Source organism: Staurois parvus, unplaced genomic scaffold (assembly GCF_062004578.1).
Source record: "Staurois parvus isolate SC_StPar_1 unplaced genomic scaffold, SC_StPar_1.0 ptg000099l, whole genome shotgun sequence".
NCBI classification, from domain to species: domain Eukaryota; kingdom Metazoa; phylum Chordata; class Amphibia; order Anura; family Ranidae; genus Staurois; species Staurois parvus.
This window is the reverse complement of record NW_028317895.1, coordinates 6,039,701-6,066,353: the sequence shown is the minus strand read 5'-3', so window position 1 is coordinate 6,066,353 and position 26,653 is coordinate 6,039,701. Positions and strand designations below refer to the sequence as shown.

Sequence of the window (26,653 nt, the reverse complement as noted above, 5' to 3'; positions counted from 1 at the left end):
ACTTACAAAGTTGTATTCTACTGTACAAGAATTTTCGTAACTTTTTAGTAACCTCCTCATTTTTAAAATGAGACTAGCATGCAAAAAAAACAAAACAAACGGATGATCATTCGCCAATATTCGCATCGTGTGTAAGGGGCTTAAGTCTCCCATTAGCTGTTTGTCTTGCAGTGAGATCATCCAGTGAGATTATCCTGAGTTTCCAACAATCTACTGTGGTCATGTTTTTATTAGTTTTCATCAGGAGTGTTTTTTATAGCAGTTTTCCTTATTTCAGTGGAGAATTTCTTTCCATGTTTTTAGCCACCGCCAGCCCCCACAAGTCGAAATTATCCTGAGATGCGTGAAAAACTTAGATCACGTTTGACCAAGAGGAAAGAAGAGGTCCCACAGAAGCGGCACCCTCCAGGAGAGCAAGCTGTGGACCACCGTGATGTTGATGAACTTTTAGATTTCATAAACAACACTGAACCCAAGGCAACCAGCAGCAATAAAGCTGCAAAGCGAGCACGCCACAAATTAAAGAAGAAGGTAGGTGTGCCTTGCACAAACAATACAAGTAACCTCCTGCACCCCACACCCTTTCCATCATGAATTTCATTTTTGTACACCTTTTTCAAAGAATAGGCTTATTCACAAGATATTTTTTTTTGTGACTGTCTACTTTCCAAAAGTGGTCATTTGAGGGGTATTTGTACTGTCCTGGCATTTACTGGCCTCAATGAATGAAATAAATAAAAAAAACCCAGTGGTGATTGTATACTACATAGAAGAAATCTGTTTATGTGAAAAAAATTATAAAAATGTCAGCAGTGTTGCATGACTGAGTAGTTTTCAGAAGTGTGACAAAGCTGAAAATTGGCCTGGGCAGGAGCATTTACAATCACTTTAACTGAACAAGCTGAAGATTTGAAGCTTATTGGTTGCCATGTACAGCCGGTCCAGTTTTGATAAATCCCCTCCCAATGTTTGGAATCGTTGAGCTGATTTCTGATTAGTACAGTTACATCTTACTTTTTCACATATTTAGAAGCAAACAAGTGTGTTTTTCCTTGTCTTGCTTTTCTTTCCTGTCTGTTTCCAGCACTCTACCATTATAGCTATCCTTCACACTATCCTCTTCAGCCCTGAAAGGTTTTCCCCCTTCCAGACCAGGCCATTTTTTGCTGTTTGTCACTGCACTATTTCAGCTGGTAATTTAGCGGTCATTTTGTTTGCTGTACCCAAACATAATTTAGGTCCTTTTTTTTCTTTTCCAATAGTTTTGTTGAAAAAGTGTTTTACAAGAGAAAAAAATGCAAACAAAATCATAAGATGTTGCCATAGTAATGCCAAGTCATATATCTCCACCAGCTTATTAATTCAAGAAACATTACAAATCCACTACAGAACACAAGTGCTCTGAGCCTAACCATACACACAAGTATGTGAGTACACACAGTAGTGCGATCATAGCACCCAGTTCAATTCAAGTTGGGTTTGCTCATGGTCATAACAACCGCTTCACCTGTTGGTAAACGGCTCAAACTCATTGCATCGTGTGCAACTGAATTACAATAGAAAATAGTTAGACTTTATTGAAGATACACAGTGCACTAATATTATGCTTGGTTCTCAGCCTCCACTTATTGGAGGGAATAACTTTGCTTCAGAATGGGAGTGGGCTTCCCAGAAAATTGGTATGGGAATGTCACACTCCCCATAGAAAGAGCAGATGGTTAAGAACTGGGCAAAAAAGGATAAAGACATGGAAGAAGGAAAATAGAAAACCAGAAATGCCATCTCCCTAATCCCAGACCTCTATCTAAGCTGAGAGGGGGTCTGAGTGTCGCCAGTCAGGTACTGGATCCAGGAATTCCAGGTTTTTTCAAACAACTTAAGTTTGTCATTCAGTTTAGCAGATAAGCACTCGTTAATCATGAGCTACGTAAGTTTAGTCTTAACCAAGTCTAGAATTATTACTGCTGACTTCCATGATGTAGCTATGGCTATTTTCACAGCCATAAAAAGAAATGTTAGTCTGCATCAATGTCTCTGGGCGTTCTTCACGGGGGCCGAACAAAAGTGCCTATATTGGTGATTTTTTAAAAATGTATTTGAGTAAGAGAATCAATACAATTATAGAGTCTAATCCAGAAACATTTCACTTTGGGGCATTGCCACCATATGCGGTGTGAGGTCCCCTCCTGTCCGCAGCCCCTTAATTGGAGCGGAGAAACCCCCGGGACATACAAGGCAATCCTGGCCAGCACCATATACCATTGGTTGATCACTTTAAAATTAGCTTCCATTATGGAGGTGTTTATAAGTGACTTGGATGCAGAGTGAGCTATCTTATACCAGTCGTCTAATTCCAATATTTCACCCGTATTTTTTTCCCATTGATGCATATAAAACTTTCATATTCATAGAGTTTAGGATAGAATATATTTTAGATATAAAGCCCTTTAGCTTATCATTTTTATTACACAAGTATTCCATAGATTTCATAGTTACAATATCTGATGAACACTTTAAAGTATTAAGATAATGTGTTATTTAGGTATAATGGAAACTTTCAGCCTCTGGTATCTGATACTTTTCTATCAAAACTTGGTTTGGCAGCAGTCCCTTAGAATTGCAAGATCTGAAATGCGTACTAATCCTTTATTTGTCCACCATTCGAAGGCTCGGGGGTTGAGGACCGGGATGAAATCAGGATTCCCAAGAAGGGGTGTCAGGGAGTTGTGTGGGGATTTAAAATTGTGTACCCTGGTTATTCTGTTCCAAACTCTGTTCCACGCTCTGAGGGAGAATGACAGGGTTGGGAACAATAAAAACAAAACAAAACTGGAGAGCCAGCTTATCTCCTATAGTGAGAGGGGCTTATGTGAGTATTGGGGGGGGGCATGCATGAAGGTAAACAACCATCAGCTCTTACAACCATTTTAATCGTACTCTCTCTAATATGCTTTGATCTGGCCGCTGTTTGTACTAGTTTACCCCAAATGACAGCCTTGTGTTTCCCAATCGATAGTGGAGGAAGCAGCCGACAATGCATTCTATTGATCTAAATATCACTGGATCATTAGGTAGCGACGCATGCAGGTGCCATGAAGAAGGTGGTGGTTTAGTCCATAAGTGTGTAAGCATCAATCTTAACGGGGAATCATCCAACCAAGGCGTGGTAAGGTTTTTGGCCGAGGTTACAAATGGTAACAGAGGAGTTAGGGCAAGAATATGATCTATCCATGAATAATGTGTAAAGTCACGAGTCGATGGGTTAAGTTCCCTCCAAGTGTCAATCAAATCATATTGATGGAACAACTTAGCTATTTTACAACTTTGTTTAGGGATGTTTATAAGAACTGCTTTGTGAGGGTTAGATTTATCCAGAACATGGTCAAGTGGAATATTGCTGTCTCCCCCATCCCAACAAGACCCAACGCTCGAGGCAGCAGTATTTCGAACTTGTGCTTAATAAAGTTTGTTTGACCCCCCCCATTTGGAGCATAGTAGGATGTATAGGTGACAGATTGATCATTTATCTTACCCACCACCATTATGTATCTGCCATCTTTATTTTTGACCACTGTGGAAGGTGTAAATGATATTAGTTTCAAAATGCAGATTGCCACCCATATTTTCTTTTCAGAGCTACAGTTGCAAGAAAAAGTATGTGAACCCCTTGGGATTACGTGGAGTTTTGCATGAATTGGGCATAAAATGTGCTCTGAACGTCATCTAAGTCACAACAATAGAAGAACACAGTCTGCTGAACATAATACTACACAAACATTAGATGTTGCCATGGTTTAATTGCACATAACATGTAAACATTCACAGTGCAGGGAGGAAAAAGTATGTGAACCTTTGGACTTAATAACTGGTTGACCCTCCTTTGGCAGCAATAACCTCAACCAAACGTTTCCTGTAGTTGCAGATCAGACCTGCACAATGATCTGGAGTAATTTTGGACCACTCCTCTTCACAAAACTGTTTCAGTGTAGCAATATTCTTGGGATGTCTGGTGTGAATTGCTCTCTTAAGGTCATGCCACAGCATTTCAATCGGGTTGAGGTCAGGACTCTGACTGGGCCACTCCAGAAGGCGTATTCTGTGCTGTTGCAGCCATTGTTTTGTTGAATTACTTGTATGCTTTGGGTCATTGTCCTGTTGCATCACCCATCCTCTGCGGAGCTTCAGTTGGAGGACAGATGGTCGTACGTTTTCCTGCAAAATGTCTTGATAAACTCTGGAATTAATTTTCCCATCAATGACAACAATCCTTCCAGGCCCTGAGGCAGCAAAGCAGCCCCAAACCATGATGCTCCCTCCGCCATGTTTTACAGTGGGGATGAGGTTTTGATGTTGGTGTGCTGTGCCTTTTTTTCTCCACACATAGTGTTGTGTGTTCTTCCCAAACAACTCAATCTTGGTTTCATCTGTCCACAGTATATTTTGCCAGTAGTGCTGTGGAACATCCAGGTGCTCTTTTGCAAACTTCAAACGTGCTGCAATATTCTTTTTGGACAGCAATGGCTTCCTCCGTGGTGTCCTCCCATTGTACTCCATTCTTGTTTAATGTTTTCCTTATTGTAGATGTGTCAACAAAAATGTTAGCATGTGCCAGAGATTTCTGTAGGTCTTTAGCTGACACTCTGGGATCCTTTTTTACCTCACACAGCATTCTGCGCTGTGCTCTTGCAGTCATTTCTATAGGATGACCACGCCTAGGGAGAGTAGCAACAGTGCTAAACTTTCTCCATTTGTAGACAGTCTGTCTTACCGTGGACACATGAACATCGAGGCTTTTGGAGATACTTTTGTAACCCTTTCCAGCTTCATGCAAGTCAACAATTCTTGATCGTAGGTCTTCTGAGAGCTCTTTTCTGCGAGGCATGGTTCACATCAGACAGTGCTTCTTGAAACCAGTAAACCCAAAACAGGTGTGTGTTTTTTAAGGGCAGGGCAGCTGTCAGCAACACATCCAATATCATCACACTGATTGGAGTCAAGGTTGGCTCACTCCTGCCTCCAATTAGCTCTGGGAGAAGTCATTAAGCTAGGGCTTCACATACTTTTTCCTCCCTGCACTGTGAATGTTTACATGTTATGTGCAATTAAACCATGGCAGCATCTAATGTTTGTGTAGTATTATGTTCAGCAGACTGTGTTCTTCTATTGTTGTGACTTAGATGACGTTCAGAGCACATTTTATGCCCAATTCATGCAAAACTCCACGTAATCCCAAGGGGTTCACATACTTTTTCTTGCAACTGTATTTTTTCTGTGCTATTAGACATATTGCAGTCAGGGTATTTTGCATGAAGCTATTTGGGGACTGATGTATCAGGATATCTATGCCATGTTTATAATAATACTGGAAAGCTTTGTTATGCTTCACTGGGGAATTTAGTCCTTGCACATTACGAGTGACAATAGAGTACTTGGTCAACAGAGTATTATGCATCATGGCTTGGCAGAATATACTCTCCTCTGGATCGTTTCATCAGTCCTGAGAATCCCATAGGAAGGATGCTAGCGTTCCCTCTTCCCTCGTCTGGGCTAGAAGAGTTGGCACAGAAAAATGCTGAAATAAGTAAACGGAAAAAGAGGAGGAAAATAAGGTTCAGTAATAACCAACAACGTGACCAAAGGCCAAATGTTAAACGTAGGTAATCCAATACTACATATGAGTAGGTCCTGTGGACCTGTGGCCAAGGAGAGAAACAATCCCTTACCAAAAGGTGTGACATAGACCATCCAGTTGATAAGGGCAAAGTCACGGGTCGTGGCATGTGTGTCCACCCCGGCTCATGTCCATATGGCTCATATATAAGAGGTTGGGCTTGAAAATTAGAATATAGCAAGATAAAAGGTGACATCTAGACTCAAGCGGGGAGTATCATAAGGACCGGAGAAATCTGTAGTAATCAGTGGACCGAAGTCAGGATACAATCTAAACAATCTACTTAATGGCTTTAGAAAGCCTAATGCATTGAACTTCATAACATATCAGCAAAAGTCCAAATTCAGTAATCCATTAGGTTCATGGAGGCATTTTGAGGTAGAGAAAAAAAGGGGGAGGGGGGATAGTGGGGGAGGGGCAGGGAAAAAAAGGGGGAGGGGGACATTTTTCTTTTTCTCCCCTCCTCCCCCATCCCCCCACATAAAACGTGGGAGGTCATCTAGAAATATTGGATCTTCGGCTAATTCTTATCACAGGGAAAAGCCAAAAGACCTATAGAGAAATCAGCTGGTTAATGGGGCTAATCGGTAGTTCAAGTAATGGAATGTGGTCTCCTGACCAATGATGGGGGTTGGTTGGACCATATTGGAGATGACGGTCGATCGGCTTCTCTCGAAGAATGAGACTGTGGAGGGACCCCAGAGATGATGCACATACTCTATAAAACTTCCTGTCCTTCTTGTAAAGTGGAAAACAAGTAAAATTTGCCTCTGTCAGTGAAGGAAAGCTAAAAGGGAAGGACCACCAATATTTGATCTACTGATTCACCAGTTGCTGGAGAAGTGGTTTCATGTTCCTGGATCGTGGATGGGGCCAGATCTGCACAGAGCTGGATGGTCATGCCCTGTATGGAAAGCTCAGGTCGAATTTGAGCCACAGGCAGCTTTTCTTCCCAACTCCTCCTCCTAACCTCCTCTTTCACGCTCACACAGCACACACAGTCCTCCACCCACACCGATGGGAACACCCTGGAGTTCGTTTTCTCCCACCTCTGCACCCTCTACAACTTCACTAACACCCCCTTCCCCCTCTCTGACCACCACCTCCTCACTTTTTCCATCTCCCCCTCCTCTAACTCCCCCCCAAAGCGTCAAACCATCACCAGCCATAACCTCTTCAACCTGAACCCGGCCCATCTCCACCCGGCAGCTGACCGTCTGTACGACAGTATCCTTCCACTGTCATGCTCTGACCTGGCCACTACTGCGTACAACGACTCGCTGTCGGTAGCCATCGACTCCCTGGCACCCCTAACCACGCATAACATCAGACCCCAACTGCTTCAACTCTGGCAGAACGACCATACAAAATGTCTCAAATGACGCAGTCGTGCGCTGGAGCGATTATGGCACAAAACCAGATCCCCTTGTGCGTTCTCCCTCTACAAATCCACCTTCCTCACCTACACCACCTCCCTCCACGCCGCCAAGCAAGCCTATTTCATAACCCTCATCAACACCCTCTCCACCTGTTTTTGCGGGCTCTTCTCCACTTTCAAATCCCTGCTCTCTCCCCCCCCCCCACCTCCACTCAGTACCTCACTCACCGCCCACGAGATTGATAATCATTTCCAAAACAAGATTGATGCAATCCGTAAGGACATTGTCAATTCACAATCTACCTCTCCACCTAGCCCCCCTCCCTCCATCACCCCCTCAACTCTCCCCTCCTCTGACCTCGTAACCGCACTGCCCCCCACCATACCTAACGCCCCGCACACTATCACCTCCCCAATGCTCCGCTCCTTCAGCCCTGCTACCACTGAGGAGGTCACTAAGGTCTTCACTGAAGCCCGCCTCACCACTTGCCCCATGGACCCTATCCCCTCACAACTCCTCCAGTCACCCCCCTCCTCCATCATTCGCTCCCTCACCCACATCTTCAATCTCTCCCTCTCTACTGGCACATTCCCCTCACCCCTAAAGCACGCATACATCACCCTCATACTCAAAAAACCCTCCCTTGACCCCACTGATCTAAACAACCTTTGACCCATCTCCCTGCTACCATTCACTTCCAAGCTCCTTGAGCGCTTAGCCTACAATCGCCTAAGCACCCACCTCACTGATAACCTCCTTGATCCACTACAGTCTGGCTTCTGTCCCCTACACTCCGCCGAAACCGCCCTACTTAAAATCATTAACGACCTGCTAACCGCCAAAGCTAATGGCCACTACTCAGTCCTCCTGCTCCTTGACCTCTCCGCGGCCTTCGACACAGTCGACCACCCCCTCCTCCTTACCAAACTGCACTCCTTTGGCATCAGGGACGCTACTCTCTCCCGGTTTTCCTCCTACCTATCCCAACGCTCCTTCAATGTCACCAATAACGCTGCCACCTCCCCCTCTCTCCCCCTCTCTGTTGGAGTCCCCCAAGGCTCTGTCCTCGGTCCCCTCCTCTTCTCCATCTACATCTCCTCCCTTGGCAAACTGATACACTCCCACGGCTTCAACTATCACCTCTATGCCGACGACACGCAAATTTACCTCTCTGCCCGCATCGCCCACCTCCTGAACGACATATCAGACTGGATGTCGCTCCATTTCCTCAAGTTAAACCCGTCCAAAACCGAGCTCCTGGTTTTCCCCCCAGCCCGCACCCCCCCCAATCCTCTCCATCACGACTAGCAAAGCCACCATCAATCCCACCCCACACGCCAAAGTCCTGGGTGTCACCCTGAACTCAAACCTTTCCTTCCAGCCTCATGTCCAATCACTATCAAAATCATGCAGGCTCCACCTCCGCAACATCTCCAAGATACGTACATTCCTCACCCCAGACACTACTAAACAACTCATACGCTTCCTCACCATCTCACGCCTGGACTACTGCAACTCCCTTTAACTGCCTACCCAAAAAAACGCTGTCCCCACTCCAGTCTATCCTAAACTCAGCAGCTAGACTCATCCACCTCACCAACCGCTCCACATCTGCCACCCCCCTCTGCCAATCCCTTCACTGGCTTCCGATTGCCCAGCGCATCAAATTCAAATTACTAACGCTGACCTACAAAGCTATTCACAACACCGCCCCAAACTACCTAACTGACCTGATACCCAAATACCACCCTACCCATGCCCTTCGCTCCTCACAGGACCTTTCACTCTCTAGCTCCCTGGTCTCCTCCTCCCACGCCTGACTCCAGGACTTCTCCAGGACTTCCCCCATCCTCTGGAACTCCTTACCCCAATCCATCAGACTGTCACCTACCCTCCTCACCTTCAGGCGCACCCTGAAGACCCATCTCTTCAGGGAAGCCTACCCCATCCTCACCTAACAACTGATCTTCTCCACTCCTCCCACCACTCCATCCCCCACAGCCACTTCCTCCTGTACCACTATCCCTTCCCTCCTAGATTGTAAGCTCGAAAGAGCAGGGCCCTCGAACCCGTCATGTATTGTATTGTTACTGTATTGTAACATGTTCTGTCCCCCTCGCTATTGTACAGCGCTGAGCAAACCCTTTGGCGCTATATAAATACCATATAACAATAATCCTGTAAAAATGTGGCTTTACTATAATGTCTCGTGGGAGGCCATCTGATCGAGGAGCTGTTAAGTCACGGTGGATCCTGTCCACTTTCATCTAGTGTGGTGATGTATCGGAGATCAAATCCTTTTTAAGTATGTGGACCGCCCCCTCCAGGTAGTAGTATTCGTATACAGGATTTATATACTAGTTCAATACAAGAGGGTTAGGAGGGCCCTGCTCCTGGGAGCTTACAATCTAAGAGATCAATATATATCATTGTTTGCAGAAATAGAGATTCCAAAAAATGTTTCCCAAGGCCAATAATTTCGAAGTCAGATGGCCAGTCTATCCAAAAATGATATTTGGTGTTAGGTAAATGCTGGAGAGTGAAAGCTGAATTCCAGAAATTTGACCACTTTGCAAAAAAATGAAGACACACCACGAGTCAAGTCCAAGGAGTTGCATAACATCTCCTGAACTTCTCCTTTGTTTTGTTTTTTGACCGGTTTATTTTTTTCTAAGAATACGCTTGGACGCTCAGGGCCGTGAAAAAGAGCAGAGAAGCAGACAGAGGAGCTATGCCTGCTCCTCCCTTCCGCCACCCACTCAGAGAAGCTCCTGCATTCTGTTAATGAGTTCACATAATATAAAGGCCTCTGTGACTGGGTAGGAGGACGGGAGGGGAGGTCAGCGGTGCTTTCCGGATGTCTCTGTATGCGTGCATTATACCGGCATGACCCGTTTTCCAAATCTTCAGTTTTAGCATACACTTCTTCCAGTCTGTCTTGAAGTTCAGAAATCATTGTTGAGTTTTGATTTGTCATATGTCTGTCCATTGAGGATGCTGGGGAGACCCCCAATTCCAAGGTACCCAGGGGAGAAACTGGAGAAGGTACAGAAGGAGTTGGCTCTCTTAGTCTCCCTTAGGTTCCCATGCGAATTGTCTGGCAAGAGTTGAATTTGGGTGGGCAGCGATGTATTGTGTGTCTAAATTCTCTTGGCCCACAATCAACTGATACATATCTCCCGTGTAAAAAAATCTTCAGTGAAAAACAGCAGAGGGGCTAAACGCTAGTGCTAGCAGCAAACAGGGCTGATCCTGCTAACACTGCGTTTTTGGGGACATTATACTAAGGAGGCACTAATATAGTTCTGTTTGTGATCAGCATATTGATCTGTACAAACACTATACTAGTATTGGGGGTGATAAACGACCTATAGTGTGCGGGCAATCTAATGCTTGCTGACCCTGGCTGGGAGGGGCACTAACTGATCCAGATGTTATCTGATGTCGCTAGTGGCAGTAATGCAGTAATCAGTGAAAAATTCTATATACTGACACTACTAATGGCACTGGCTGGGTGATGGGGTGATCACAGGGTTAATAGGGGCGATCAGAGGGTTAAAAGTGCTAATCGAATGTATATTTGTGTGTGTGTAAAATGTAGTGCTTTTACTCAAAAATAGAAAAGTGACTTAAAGGGTACATTGCTTTGCCCAGAGCTGCCGCTTGCCCGCACATCGCGGGTGGGTCGGCAAGTAGTTTAAAATTTAAAAAAAATTAAAAACCATTTTGCTCAATTTTTTTTCTTAGCATAATTTTAGTATTTTTTATTTAAAAAAAATAATATAAAACTTGCATCAGAGTTGCGGGAAGTTGGGGGGGCTGTGTTAGTACAGCCAGAGCAATTTACTGGTATGTTACTCTGCCTGTAATTGCTGCCCATCCGCAGTACAAGTATGGTACGGGCGGTTGTCAAGTGACTTTCCGATTCTAGCCTTATGAGTTTTGGCAGTTCTACTGAGGTCCCCTTAAAGTGATTGTAAACCCAGAAGGCTTTTTAATTTAATTTTATGCATGAAGGTAAAAAAACCTGTGTTCAGCTCCCCGCAGCCCCCAAGATACCCATCTGGGCCTAATCTTGATCCAGCACTGTGCTCGAGAGCAGTGGCTGTGTGTTCTCTCTCTTCTATGGACATGGAGGCAGCAGCAGGAGCTATTGGCTCTAGGTACTGTCAATCAAATTCTGTAAGGAGGGTGCAGGGCCTAGTCACACTATAGATAATAGACACACAAAATAGACACGGAATCGAGCCTGCACCAGTGCCACCATAGCATGTTGCTTGCAATGGGGGCGCACACAAGAGGGGAAGAACCAGGAGTACCAAAAGTGTAGGTTTGGGGCTGCTCTGTGCAAAACCCATTGCACAGAGCAGGTAAGTATTTAAAAAAATATATACTATTTTATAATCACTTTAAACTTACTTTTAATTGGTTATGTTAATATTTAAATAAATATGTTGAAAAGAGCAGATGTGTTTTTTATGGGAGTGCAGATCATATGCACACCTGAATCAACCAATCATTTATTTAAATATCAGTTTCCTTGATACCTGATATTCAGTATTGACAGTATACAGCATTGTGTGTGTTAGTTACATAACATTGTGCTATGATTTTAAATTAGGATCTGATGATTGCTTAGAGTACAATATTTGGTATTGATGTTGACTGTAAAAACATGATATTTTGAACAGGTTCATTAACTTTTAATTTCCGTATGTCTAGGAGAAAGCCCTTCAAGATGTTGGAACTGAGAAATCTGACATCTATGGTTCATCTGTTGAAGACACAGGGGCTCCATCTTCAGGAGAAAAGTTGCTCCAGTGGCCTCAGCTTGAGTTGGAGCGGGTGAATAGTTTTCTAACAAGCCGGCTTGAAGAGATCAAGAATACCATCAAAGACTCTATTAGGGCTAGCTTCAGTGTCTATGATTTAAATCTCGATGTCAATGATTTCCCTAAAAAAGCTGCTGTGCTGGAGCAGAAAAATTTGCTTTCCCACCTTAACGGTTCTTCTGATCTCCAAGAGATTGATCTTGACCTGTCCCCCCTTACACTTGGTGTTTCAAAAAGCCAGGAAACAAAACTGGCAGAGAATGAAGTTCATAATTCCATTCAGTCTGCAGAAAATGGTGTTGTGAAAAGGCTAAGTGCTGTTCCTAATCTCTCTCGTATGATCTGGGTTCAGTCTCAGAAGAACTCAGAATCTGGGGAAAATGGGGATAAAACTTCTTCCAGTACCCTAGAAAACCAGGTATTGGTTAGTTCTGAAAATCAGAGACTCCAAGTTCAGCCAGGGGCTTCTCTCTCTGGAGGTCGTACAAAGAAGAGCAAAAAAACGAACCTCCAAACACGAAAGTGTGACCCTCATATTGGGGAAGGTGCACCGCCTAAAATAATTACAACAGGAGTAAAAGCCCAACGCAAGCCTTTACTTGAGAAAACGGAAGAGACTTCAAGGCAAGGACCAGACACTGTGAATTCAGTTACCTCCAGGCCAGAAAAAGAGAAATATGAGCCAGCTGGATCTGAAAGGACAGATGCCAGAACCACAGCTGGGTCTAAAAGCAAAGCCAAGAAAAGTAGGAACAAAATGGATAAACCAAGTGTATCTGTTGGTATGTTTCATATTTTTTTTTTTCCAGATCTTTTGTTTTTCTACTAACTGTACCTGTACACTGGGGTAGATATACGAAACTTGAAACGGTAAAACTTTAAAATCAAGTCAGATATAAGGTTTTCTTTTTCCCAAAAAATTAAAAATCAAAACCAATAGGTGGAGTCATTTTTCAAAACTGGAGTAGACCGAATCTGTAGCAGTTGTGCATGGCAACCAGTCGGCTTCTGTCTTCAGCCTGTACAGTGATGCAAAGTGAAAGACTGGAGTTGATTGATTGCCATGCATAGCCACTCCAAATTCTGGCTGCTCCAGTTTTGATAAATGCCCCTCAGTGTGTTTTAGTTGTTACAGGATTAGGCTGTAAGGAAAAAATCATCCAATGGGAAAACCTGTCACTGTGAGATTATTATTATTATAATACAGGATTTATATAGCGTCAACAGTTTGCTCAGTGCTTTACAATGTAAAGGGAGACAATACAGCAATGATACAGTTCAATACAAGAGGGTTAGGAGGTCCCTGCTCCTTGGAGCTTACAATCTAAGAGGGAGGGGCTGGTGGTTCAAATGGTAATAACTGTGGGGGATGAACTAATAAGAGAAAGGGAAGATTTGGTTATTGGCTGAAGGAAGCATTGGCTTCTCTGAAGAGAGAGGTTTTCAGAGATCGCCTAAAAGTGGGCAATACTTGGTTAGATTGGGGTAGAGAGTTCCAGAGGATGGGAGAGGCTCTGGAGATGAGCATGGGAGGAGGAGACAAGGGAGCTAGAGAGCAGGAGGTTGTGGGAGGAGTAGAGAGGATGGTTTGGGTGATATTTGGAGACCAGATTGGTGATGTAATTTGGAGCAGAGTTATAAGTGGCTTTAATATGTTATTGTTAATGTTTTTAATTTTATCTGTTGGGCAATGGGAAGCCAGTGGAGGGATTGGCAGAGAGGGATGGCAGATATGGAACGGTTGGTAAGGTGGATGAGTCTGGCAGCAGCATTCATGATAGACTGAAGAGGGGATAGCCTGCGATTAGGTAGGCCAATGAGGAGGGAGTTACAATAGTCAAGGTGAGAGATAACAACGGAGTGAATGAGTTGCTTCGTAGGTTCAGAGGTTAAAAACAGGTGCATCTTGGAGATGCTGCGGAGGTGAAGTCTACAAGATTTGGACAGTGATTGGTTTTGGGACAGAAAGGACAGATGGGAGTCTAGGATTACACCTAGTACCCTGGCATGATGGGAGGGACTGATGGTTGTATTATTGATCTTTATGGAGAAGTCAGGGGAGGGGGCAGGGGCTGGAGGGAATAGTGTGAGCTCAGTTTTAGAAAGCTTTATTTTGAGGAAGTGGAGTGACATCCATGCTGATATGTTACGTAGTAGGTTAGTAATGCGAGAGGAGACTGATGGGGCAAGGTGAGGAATGGATAGATTTGTGTATCATCCGCATAGAGATGGTCACTTGATAAACTCCCATGGCTTCAAGTACCAAGGGAGGAGGTGTAGATGGAGAAGAGAAGGGGTTCAAGGACAAAACCTCAAGGGACCCCTACAGAAAGCGGAAGAGGAGACAGAGTTCAAGGTAATGCTGAAGGAGTGGTGCGATAGGTAGGAGGAGAACCAGGAGAGAGCAGAGTCTCGGAGGCCAAGAGAGTGGAGTTTTTTGAGGAGAAGGGGATGGTCAACAGTATCAAAAGCTGCAGAAAGGTCAAGTAGTAAGAGTATGGAGTAGTGGCCATTGGTTTTAGCAGTTAGTAAATCATTAGTGAGTTTTAGTAGGGCAGTTTCAGTTGAGTGTAGTGAGCGAAAGCCAGACTGTAAAGGGTCCAGAAGGTTGTTGTCAGTGAGGTAGGAGCTCAGGCGATTGTAGAGTAAGTGTTCTAAGAGTTAAGAGGCAAACGGGAGTAGGGAGATAGGTCTTAAGTTGTTCAGATTGGTGGGGTCCAGTGAGGGCTTTTTAAGTATGGGAGTGATCTGCGCATGCTTTAGAGGGGAGGGGAAGGTACCAGTAGAGAGGGGGAGATTGAAGATGTGAGTGAGGGAGCATAGGATAGAAAAAGAGGGTGACCATAGTAGTTGTGAGGGAACAGGATTCAGGGGGCAGGTGGTGAGATGAGCTTCTGAGAACACCTTTTAGTGACCTCTTCAGTAGTAGCAAGGTCAAAAGAGGAAAATGTTGAAGGAGGTTTAGTATAAGGTATGCTTGGTGGGATAGGTGTCTGTGTATTGGAGATGCCCTTACAAATTGCATCAATCTTGTTTTTGAAACAATTGGCAATCCCGTAAGCAGTGAGTGAGTTACTGGATGGAGGTGGAGAAAGTAGAGAAATAAAAGTAGAGAAGAGATGACAAGGTATTAATAAGAGTGACAAAGCAGGCTTGTTTGGTAGTATGGAGGGAGGAATTGTATTTTAGGAAAGCAGATTTATATAGGAGGAATGCTTGCTGGGATTTGGTTTTATGCCACAGTCGCTCCAGTGCACAACTATGTCGTTTAAGATTTCTGGTGTCGTCAGTCTGCCAAGGTTGTAATGGTCAGGGCCTGATACTTCGTGTAGTTAGAGGAGCAAGTGAGTCTAATGTGGATGAAAGCAAGCTGTTGTAGACAGAAGTGACCAGGTCAGGGCAAGACAGGGGAGAGATTCTGTCATAGAGACGGTCAGTTACAGAGTGGAAAAGAGAAGGGTTAAAGTTGTGAAGGTTTCTGTGGGTAATTGTTTGCTGCTTGGAGGGATAGGTGTTTGAAGACGAGGACACTGTGAAGGTGATGAGATTGTGATCAGAGAGAGGAAAGGGGGTGTTTGTGAGGTTGTAGGGAGTTCAAAGATGGGAGAAAACAAGGTCTAATGTATTCACATCAGAGCGAGTGGCTGTGTCCATTGTGTTAAGGCAAAAGATGAGGTTAGGTTGAAGAGTTGGGAAGTAGCCGGGTTGTTCACATTAAAGGGGATGTTATCTCCAAGAATGATAGTGGGTAGTTCAGAGGAGAGAAAGTAGGGTAGCCAGGCAGAGAAGTCATCAAGAAAGCACAACACTTGTCCAGGAGGCCAATAGATCACTGCAGTCCTTGGGAAATGGGAGAAAACAGCTGAATGCAGTGAGTTTCAAGAGACGGATAGAGAGGGAGGGGTAGGGAGGACTTGAAAGGTGCTCAGTGAAAATAGAAGCAACCAACTCCACCTCCTTTCTGACCACAGGGTCTAAATGAGTGAGTGGAGGCCTCCATAGGAATGTGCTGTGGGAGAAGTAGAATCTGCTGCTTGAAGCCAGGTTTCTGTAATTGCTAGTAGGTTAAGAGAGTGGGAGACAAAAAAGTCATGGACAGAGCGGGCATTCCAGAGTGCGCATGAAAAAGGGAGGGTGGTTTTTAGGAACATGGGGATTGAGATTAAATTGAGTGGATTGCAACTATTCCTGGAGAAAGAAGGGTGCCTGGTGTGGAGGTGAGATACTGGAGGATCGGGGTTCGGGGAGATATCCCCAGAGGTTAGGAGAAGGAGGGTGAAAAAAGTAAGATGGGAGCGGGATGTACAGTTGTGGCCAAAATTATTCAACCCCCAATGCTGTAAAGGGGTTTAGGGACTATAGTGTACATTTGGAATTGTATTCAGAATCAAATCCTACAAGGACGTTGTAACTACCCAAATGCAACTAAAATGACATCAATTGTTTATGTAATACAGTAGTAAATGGTTCTTATGTGGTTTCTTCATTGCCACAATTATTCAACCCCTTAAAGACTACCACTCTGAAGAACAGAGGTTCATACAGGTGCTTTCCATCAGGTATTGAAAACACCTGTGGATGTCACCGAGCAGCAATCAAGCATAATAAGCACCAATTAGGCAGCTTTAAAATGACTGTGATACTCAGCTCCTTCTAGACATTTACTGGTGTGGTTACAAACATGGTGAAGGCAAGAGAATGGTCCAGGAAGACAAGAGAAGAGGTGATTTCTCTTCACAGGAAGGGCAATGGCTATAAGAAGATTGCAAAGATGTTAAACATACCAAGAGACACCTTAGGAAGCATCATTCGCAAATTCAAGGCAAAGGGCACTGTTGAAACGCTACCTGGTCGTGGCAGAAAGAAGATGCTGACTTCGACTGCTGTGCGCTACCTGAAGCGTAGAGTGGAGAGAAGTCCCCGTGTGACTGCTGAGGAACTGAGAAAAGATTTGTCAGATGTGGGTACAGAAGTTTCAGCCCAGACAATAAGACGCACACTGCGTAATGAAGGCCTCCGTGCCAGAACTCCCAGGCGTACCCCCTTGCTGTCTCCAAAGAATAAGAAGAGTCGACTGCAGTATGCCAAAAGCCATGTGGACAAACCACAAAAGTTGTGGGATAGTGTTCTGTGGACTGATGAAACAAAATTAGAACTGTTTGGGCCCATGGATCAACGCTATGTTTGGAGGAGGAAGAACAAGGCCTATGATGAAAAGAACACCTTGCCTACTGTGAAGCATGGTGGAGGGTCAATCATGCTTTGGGGCTGTTTTGCTTCTGCAGGTACAGGGAAGCTTCAGCGTGTGCAAGGTACCATGAATTCTCTTCAGTACCAGGAGATATTGGATGGAAACGTGATGCAGTCCGTCACACACCTGAGGCTTGGGAGACGTTGGACCTTTCAACAGGACAATGATCCCAAGCATACCTCCAAGTCCACTAGAGCATGGTTGCAGAGGAAAGGCTGGAACATTTTGGAGTGGCCATCGCAGTCACCAGACTTAAATCCGATTGAGAACCTCTGGTGGGACTTAAAGAAAGCAGTTGCAGTGCGCAAGCCTAAGAATGTGACTGAACTGGAGGCCTTTGCCCATGAAGAATGGGCGAAGATACCCGTAGATCGCTGCAAGACACTTGTGTCAAGCTATGCTTTACGTTTAAAAGCTGTTATAACTGTAAAAGGATGCTGTACTAAGTACTAAGATTGAATGTCACTTGGGGGTTGAATAAAACTGATAATGCTGTGAGCACAGAAAAGACATTTGTGGTTATTTCATTATAACTGTTATGTTATATTTGTCTGACCTACAAGTGCCTCTTTAATGTAAATGTAAGCAAGATGACTGAATGATCAAAAGCAATGTCAAACTGGCCAAAACACTCAATTTCAGTGGGGGTTGAATAATTTTGGCCACAACTGTATGAGTGCACTTGCCTTCCTGTCCTGGTGTTTGGGTCTGCAGGTGAGATAAGTAACAGCAGGAGGTAATGAGAGCGGTAGTAGGGAGATGGTAGAAGTAAGGGTGATATGTATAAGCTTTGGGGTGGAGCAGAGTGGTAACAAAATGAGATTTTGAGAATAGTAATATGAAAAGGATGAGTAGAAGGGGCATATTAAAAGGTAGATGGAGTGGGAATCAGACTTGTAGGAGATGTTTCCTAGGGTGTTTTGCTTGCAGTCCTTCCAGAGTGCAGTAGAGTTCTTTGTTGTATCTTCTTGCTGCTTTAGTTTTCCTGCTTTTAGTTAAACTGCTTTTAGTTAAACTTTTGTGTTCAACTACTGCTTCACACTCCAGCAGAAAATGCACTCACGCAGGACATTTGTCTAAGAGGGGATATCCCATCAATTCATGGAGCTCTTTTCTTCCTGCTGTGTCTCTGTGTCCCATTGGAGGCATTTCCCTTCACTTCACTTCTTTCCCAGAGAGCAGAACAAAAACTTGCGGGTCTCAACCATTCCCACTCCATTCAAAGCTAAAAAAAAAAAAAAAGCTTGTCATTGCATAATAATTTTTAAAAAATAACAAACCTGTTATACTTGCCAGCTCTGTGGAATAATTTTGCACAGAGCAGCCACAATCCCTCTGTTCTCCGGTCCCCCGCTGCCGAATGTCCACCATAGCAAGCCACTTGCTGTGGGGGTGTTCATGTGTTCTCATAGCCAATCCCTGCTCTGTATGTCCATAAGGTACACAGAGCGCTGCTTGGCCCTGCCCCCTCTCCCTCCTCACTGGCTGTGATTGACAGCAGTGGGAGCCAACCTTCTATTTTTAGAACCACTACATCTCATGCATATTATACATATTTCCAAGCATTTTGTGATGTAGGTAAAATATATCGAGAAATTCTTTCCTCTACATGATGCATTTCCACTTTTGGAGCACATTGGGAAAATCACACATGCTGCCTTTTTTGTGTTTTTTTTTTTTTTTATTCCCATTTCAGTCTGCTGAATGGGACCCTTTAAAACAGAACCACTCATTGGAATGCATGTTACCGCATGTTGCAGTGTTATCAAGTCCTGAGGGTGAGATTGTACAGCTCATGGATATAGAAAAGCATCCAGAAGAACCCTTGTTTTGTAAACACTGACCAGCCTGTGCTAATAATGGTGTCCCAGTGAGACGGCCTGCCATAGGAAGTAATGGAGATCTTTGGGATGGCACAACAAGAAAATTGCATGCAGTGTTTGTTAGTGCTACACATTTCAATGCTTAACAGATGTGGAAATGTGTACCTTTTCAAATCAGGAGGTTAAGGATAGCTTGGAAAGGGGAGGTTACACTTTGTAGTGGGCATTTTTGAGGCCTGTAATGTTCTGCCCATTTTAATTCATGTCTGCATGAAACCAAACCTTTTGTTTTATTTTTGTCCTACTTGCTCACTGCTTCAATGTGACACAGTTTGTGGTGGCAGTGCCTAATTGCTATGGTGGCCAACAGCACTTTCAGTCTGGGGCTATAGTAGTGTTAGATGGATTAGCAGTTTTAGATGGACATAACCAACAAATTAAAACTAAACTCTGCAACAGTTTTTTTTTTTTTTTTTTTTTTTCCATTTGGGATAAAGGTTTTACAAAATGACTAAAAGCTGACCACTGTAAGCACCCCTGTCAGTGTTAAAAGCTTTGTCTCAACCCTCAAACTGACACTCCTGCTGGACAGTTTGGACTGGTAATGGAAGTTGAAAATAACAGATTTACTGGCCAGATCACCAGGTAAAAATAAAGAAAAAAATCTGTAAAAAGAAAATGACTGCAGCCACCACAGCTAAGAACTGGCAAGCTGAAATATAAGTTTTGTTTTTAGGTTTAATACCACTTTTTTTTTTTTTTTGCTAGAACTTAGACATTTGAGCTCTGCTAGCCATCAAATGTGCATTCATGTATTAACCGCTTTCCCGCTGCCCTGTAGCAGATATACTGCTACAGGGTGGCAGGGGTACGCAAATGTACATGTGTGTGTATATGTATATATGTATGTGATCTTGCATTTCTGGGGAGGGGGCACACACCCTACCCAAGCCGCCGTCGGCGGCCTCACCTCTCGATCAGTGATTCCCCGCCGGCACCCGGTGATCGTCGTGCATCACCGACAGGCGAGAGACCTGTATGTAAACAATACAGATCTCTCCCTTGCCTGCTCTTGCACATTGCTTTGTATGGCCCTACGTAGCAGAGCCATACAAAGCAGCATGCTTACAGTGTAAAGCACACAGTAAAACAGCACACAGTTAACCCTTTGATCGCCCCAGATGTTAACCCCTGCCTGCCCAGTGTGATTAGTACAGTGTCAGTGCTTTTTATTAGTACTGATCACTGTATTGGTGTTACAGGGGATGTCAGTGACCATTAGTTCCCCCCCCCCCCGGTGTCAGAATGCCCGCTGCAGTGCTGCTATAAGTCACTGATCGCTGCCATTACTAGTAAAGAAAAAAAAAATTCCAGTATCTATACCGCCATTTGTAAAAGCTATAACTTTCACGTAAACCTGTTAATTTACACATATTGGGATTATTTTTATTTATTTATTTTTGCAACGACATGTAGCAGAATACATTTTGGCCTAAATTCATGATGAAATTAGATTTTTAAAATCTTTTTACTGGACATGTTAATAGCAGACGTCAAAAATTACTGTTTTTTTTTTTTTGTCAAAATTGCTATAGCGCAAAAAATAAAAACCGCAGAGGCGATCAAATACCACCGAAAGAGAGCTCTTGCAACAACCCATTCAATGGGAAGCAGTGGGAAGAGTGTCTCAGTGGTGGTCACAATGCCACCCTTACAGACAGCTTTGGGTTCATGCAGCTGACTCTGCCAAGTGGCCTTGGCCCTAGATCTATGCAGGTAATGGGAGGTCAATCAGCCACAGCTCAGGGAACCCCTAGCACCTCTGGAGGAATCCTAGATGTCCATGGAACCCTGGTTGAGAATTGGCTGGATTAGATGTTTAGGTTCTACATAGTTGTAGAGGAATTTGACGACAACCAGATTGTTAAATGTGAGTGTGGACAGTTTTAGAGATCTAAACTGCCTTGAAAGCTTGTAGTTATAATCTACAGGTTTAATCTACACAGCTAAATGAGTCAATAAATACAAATGTATTACCACAAAATACTTATTTTGTTTGATTTTTTGAAAACCTCTCTTTGCTTGTAGATGATGTGTTCCTTCCTAAGGATGTAGACAGCATGGAAATGGATGAGACCGATCGAGAAGTAGAATATTTCAAGAGGTGAGATGTGAGAATTTGTTTTTTTATACTTTACTACTCAGTATGTTTGCACTGTCAGGTTAAGGCTGCTTAATTTGTATTGTTAATACTATACAGTATGTATTATGTTTAATTTGTGCTCCATGGAATCATCCAGGAAGGAATATGAGAGCTGCGGTTTATTTTATGGTTTTCTGTGTCTTTGTTTGGGAGAATCTTTTAACTTACTGCTTGATCACTAGGACTTGAAATGAGGGCAAGTCTGCCAGATGGCTGTACTTGTCCACTTTACACACTATTGCTATACCATTTGTTACCTTTCTGGCCCAGTATCGGTCCTCTTTAACCACCTCCCGCCCACCATATAGTCCAATGACGGACGCAAGGTGGTTCTCTCGTTCTGAGAGGACGTCATATGACGTCCTCCCGTTCTCACCGCGCATGCGCGGTTCAGGGATTGCGCAGCGTGGCAATTAGCACTGCGCTGTGTCCCTCGGACACAGCGGATCACCGGTCACGGAAGGAGCCGAAAATGTCGGCTCTGTCATGTGATCAGCTGTGCCCAATCACAGCTGATCACATGTAAACACGGAAATGCCGGTTATCGGCATTTCTCTCCTCTCGAGCTGTCACGATGACAGCTCGAGAGGAGAGGAGAGCCGGTAATCGGCTTTTCGCGGAGGGGACATGTACACTGATCATCAGGGCACTGATGATCAGTGTGCCCTGATGATCAGTGTAGCCCCAGCAGTGCCACCTGTCAAAGTCCATCAGTGCCAGCTGTCAGTGCCGATCAGTGCCAGCTGTCAGTGCCGATCAGTGCCACGTGCCAGTGCCTATCAATGCCACATATCAGTGCATACCAGTGCACATCAATGCCAAATATCAGTGCCCATCTGAGCTGCCTTTCAGTGTCATCCATCAGTGCCACCTATCAATGCCAATCAGTGCCAGTCAGTGCCACCTATCATTGCCAATCAGTGCCAGTCCGTGCCGCCTATCAGTGCCGTATATCAGTGCCATGTATCAGTGCTGCCTTTCAGTGACCATCAGTGATGCCTCACTCCTCTGAGCCAAGGATGTTGTCATGATATCAAAGGAGAATGTTGCAGAGAGTATTGCCCCTTCATTGCATGTTATCTGCAGCTTTCAGAACCCATTCAATGCTAGAGAAAGAGGAGATCCCATGATTTCATATGATTAGACCAGTGACATGGTATTATGCTTTGGCAGCAAAATAGTCCCAAAATGCAATAACTATCTATTTTTTTTTTTGTTTCCTAGGTTCTGTCTGGACTCTGCAAAGCAGACACGGCAGAAAGTGGCTGTAAACTGGACCAACTTTAGCCTGAAGAAAACCACTTCCAATGTGGCACAATGATGCCTGCACTTCCTACATTTCCCCTCTCTTCTAATGTCATCAGTAAACTTGTTTTAACAAGTTTTCTGACCTCTGGTTCCCCACTGCTCCATTTTGCACACTTTCACAAGCTGTTTAAGGGTTTTTAATACTGCGTCTCAATTGCCCTTTTTTATTTGTATTTTTTTCTATCACGGCCAACAGCATTTTATAGCTCTTGTATTCAGGTCCTCATTGTTGGCATCACACGTGGCATGAAATCTGTTTTGCATCACTCCCCTGCATTGAAGTGGCATGGGCAATATTTGTGTGTTAAGAGAATGAATCCTACATGCCATAATGCCTGGAATGTCTATGTTCACTATTTCTCCATAAATTATAAACCCTAGCTTCCTAAGTTGTTAATAGTTCATCCACTACAATAGTATCACACAGGGAACAATAAATGGTCAATTTTATGAGGTAAAAAAAAAATATATTTTTTTTCTGCCTGTAAGATTAGGACCAGCTTAATTTTGGTAATTGCATTATGTAATCCAAACACTACATTGAAATTACAACAGTTACATTACTTGAGCTGCTAGGGTATTTTATTGTTTTTTGGTTTTTTTTTTTTTTTTTTTTTTTTTACGCAAAAGGTGAAACAGTCCCTAAATCTAGGTCATATACACATGCCCCTTTATTCCCTGCAACAGGGACTTGCAACAAAGCTGTGGACAACCTATAACCATAGAAAAAATTTGGGCAGCTTGAAAGTCTTCTGTCAGTGGATCTTTGATTTGGCTCTGCAAGTGTTTTGAGTGTAGAGACTTGAAGAGCTTTTTGCCTTACTGATTTTAGACTTTTAAGAAGCTCAAGGTGTAAAGTGTACACTTTAAAACTAGGGAGGGGCAGCAGATAAGATTGATTTGTAGGAACAACAAATCTAACAAGCCTCATCAGCACTAACAATATGTTTTTTTTCTTTAGATTTTGTCATTGGTCTTTTTCCCTTTTTTAACCTGAAGCATGCTTTCTTAGCATGTTCTCCTTCATCACAAAGCAAATTAAAAGTGTGGTTAAACCAATGTACAGGAAGCCTTAACAATCTGAAATGCTTTTTACCCCCCTTCCTGAATGCTGGCTCCTGAAATATCTGCCAAACTAATTCAAATCTCACAAATTAATAGATTTTAGATACTATAATATTCCATAAACAGGAACTCATTAGAATATTTCTTAATGAAGTTAGAGATGTCTAACATCTTGCTTATCAGTCCCATTAAAAAGACTGTAGGAGCATAAGCCACCATTGTTTTAAATATGTTACTGCATCTTTTAATCTGTCCTTTACCAAGCACTTGCATCACTTCAGTTCCTCCACTGTGTGTCTTGTGTGAAGCCTTCAGAAGGGTGCATTGGGGAAGGTACTTTGCCATTTTAACCAGAGCACCTTTTAATAGCCCCTCTTCCTCTGCTATGTGTATTTCCCATTCATTGTCTTTTACCAACCAAAATAATGTATCTGGCTACAGTAGAGCAAGACAGAAATAATGTCTTATTTCTTTATTTTCCTCTGTATTCTTTCATATTATTTTTACCTGACAGCTGGTGCTATGTTCGAATACACCATGGGATTCTGGACTTAATAAGCAGGATAAGCAGTTCCAGTTCTCTGGATTCGGCATTGGATTTTATTAACGTTCTGTTCGCCAAGTGTATATTGGCTTTGCTGTGTTTTTGTTTTCATTTTTTTATTATTATTTACTTTTTTATACTGTGAAAATCTTTCATTCAGAAAGATTAAAATGACATTTGACACAGGTGAAATTGAGTCTAGTCTTTTTGTCTTTATTGTCTGTTATGGTTTAGCTAGTGTATTAAATTCTCTGTAAACCTACATCCTTTTATGTCTAAACAGACACACACCTCTCTATATATGAATTCTGGTCACACTTTTCCTTAGCCAGTGTTTGCAAGGCAGCATATGACATCTGACAACACAAGCAAACCATTTTAATTTAATAGCTTGTATGCAGGAAAGTAACCTGGGTCGATGCAGAAATCAATTTGGATTTCAACTGACTGTGATAGATTTAACCTAGAAATATCAATGGTAAAACCCTGATTTTGAGTACTGAAGCATAGCCTACCTGTTTTAATATTTGTCTGAAAAATGTATATGATTGTGATATCAGTGGAAAGCAACTTACTGTGGCTGACCTCACACTCTTTGACATTATAAGATAAAAATACCTTCAATTGCTTTCATTACAATGGTTGTATGTTCCCTATAGCACTTGGTTCCTTAGTTGGCTTGAAACATTACTTTGTCATTCTAGCAGATTGGATGAAGTTCTGCTAGATTGGTAAGGCTGGCATGTATTTCACAAAGGAAGGGAATAGTAGAATATAGAATTTGTATTTACATCCCCATATTTCAATAAATCAAGGATTCTGCACCAATAATGCTGAAAGAGATACAAAATATATCTGAAGGCAAATTAAAAGCAGGACAGGAAGTACAGCCAGAGGCATCCCTGAAAAACTGGCAGCGGTCTTCTCCCACCTTAATATATTTACTTTTAAAAGCACTGCAACAAATTTCTAATGATTACAGTTCTAAACTGTTAAAAGTAAGTTCCACGAGTGATTTTATTATTATGTGGACGGTTGGGTACAACGGTTAGAACATTTTTTTTTTAAAGCAGACCTTTCATGCCATACAGTAGGTTCACTTTTATGCCAGCCCATATCCCCAGCACAAAATGGCTTAAAATTTTCTGGACAAGCCCAATGCCCCCCCCCCCCCCCATCTCTATGGGTGCTGAGAGAATACTGTACATTGTAGTAATTTTTTTTCGTTGTTTGTATTTTTTAGGAGGGGGGGGCACCATGCTTTTGTTTGCAAATAGCTTTGTAAAGCCATTGGGGGGGAGGCTGAGCAAAAAAGCCAACCTGTATACCCAATGCTGATGACGAGTTAAAAAATATTATAGTTTATTTTCAATAAGCTTGTATATTGTGTTGTATGATCTAGTCAATTTGTTAATTTGATATGACTCATTCTTTCATGATTGCAACCAGCCCCGTACAGTATGAAGAGTTGTGTATCTTTCTATACTAGCTTTGAGCTGCATGTGGGCAGTCTATATAAGTGAATGGATATGCATTGGCTATACAGGCTGTATACATTGACTGAATGGACATTCAGGCTCTGCATCTGTTATCCCATTTGCCCCTTACACAAATTCATAATTTCTTTTGTTCAAAGGCCATTGCTTTGCTGTTTGTTTTACATCCGGCTCCACAAGTCTTCACTGTGATGCCCCCACCTGCATATTTTCAGCTCCATAGACCTCTACAGAAGTCCGAGGGGGTCTCATAGAAGTCTAAGGAGCAGTATTGCACAGATGCAGCCAGGATAGTGACGCAAATCTAAATCCACACGGCAACTAGGCAAAAACCTAGGATCTGTTGGATGTCCAGGGGGACTAGTTGCAATGGACAGTGCAGTTGGTCAAAGCTGTGCACCTGCCTGTAACTTACGAGGGAGGATGTATTTATTGGTTTCCAATGGGACTATGACAGTGGAAAGAATACAAATAGGTTGGTTTTTTTGTGCCTATTAGATTTTTTTCTCAATGTTAAAGTGTTGGAAGAAGGTCAAAGCTGCTACCTTGCCTAGGGTCCCATTACACCTTAATTGCTTGCTGATATGTATGGCCTCAACAGCAAGCAGTTCTACCAGGAATGTGGCTGCAACTGCAACAATGACAGATCCTCCCTCAACACTTCTGGGTTTAACAACCATTCCCCGGCATCAGTTTCTGATGACTAGGAAAGTCCACCTGCGAGATTTCCACTCCCTGAATGTACGCAGTAGATATGGCTGGAATATTTGTCTCCTCCTAAGTCTAAGATGAGCTCTGTCTCCTGAGTTGTGATACTTCATGTGCCTCTATTATGGTTCACATATAACCACTGTGGCATTTTTGGACTGTATTCTGACTGGAAATTCCATGAGAAGGTCTTTCAACTGTAGAAGGGAAAGACTCCAAACTCCAGCTCCAGGATGTTGATTGGAACTTGAGCCTTCCTCCGAGTCCCAAGTCCCCTGAGCCATGGGTGTCCCCAGCATCCATGGGGAGAACGATCCAGTTCATCGGAAGGAAGGATTGGCCTAGTTCCAGCAACGGATTTGACATTCACCAT

The 26,653-nt window shown here is 43.2% G+C and overlaps 1 protein-coding gene across 4 annotated transcripts in view; it reads left to right on the top strand.

The window, feature by feature from the left end:
• Positions 1-24,268, top strand: part of FAM193B (family with sequence similarity 193 member B) — a 75,421-nt gene extending 51,153 nt beyond the window's left edge. For all 4 annotated transcript variants that reach the window (XM_089671142.1, XM_089671141.1, XM_089671140.1 and 1 more), the window contains 4 exons: positions 304-531; positions 11,773-12,664; positions 21,045-21,120; positions 22,384-24,268. In XM_089671142.1, the coding sequence (XP_089527268.1) occupies positions 304-531; positions 11,773-12,664; positions 21,045-21,120; positions 22,384-22,480 (1,293 nt within the window). In that variant the 3' untranslated portion in view covers positions 22,481-24,268. The remainder of the gene's footprint in view (positions 1-303; positions 532-11,772; positions 12,665-21,044; positions 21,121-22,383) is intronic.
• The last annotated feature ends 2,385 nt before the right edge of the window (positions 24,269-26,653 follow it).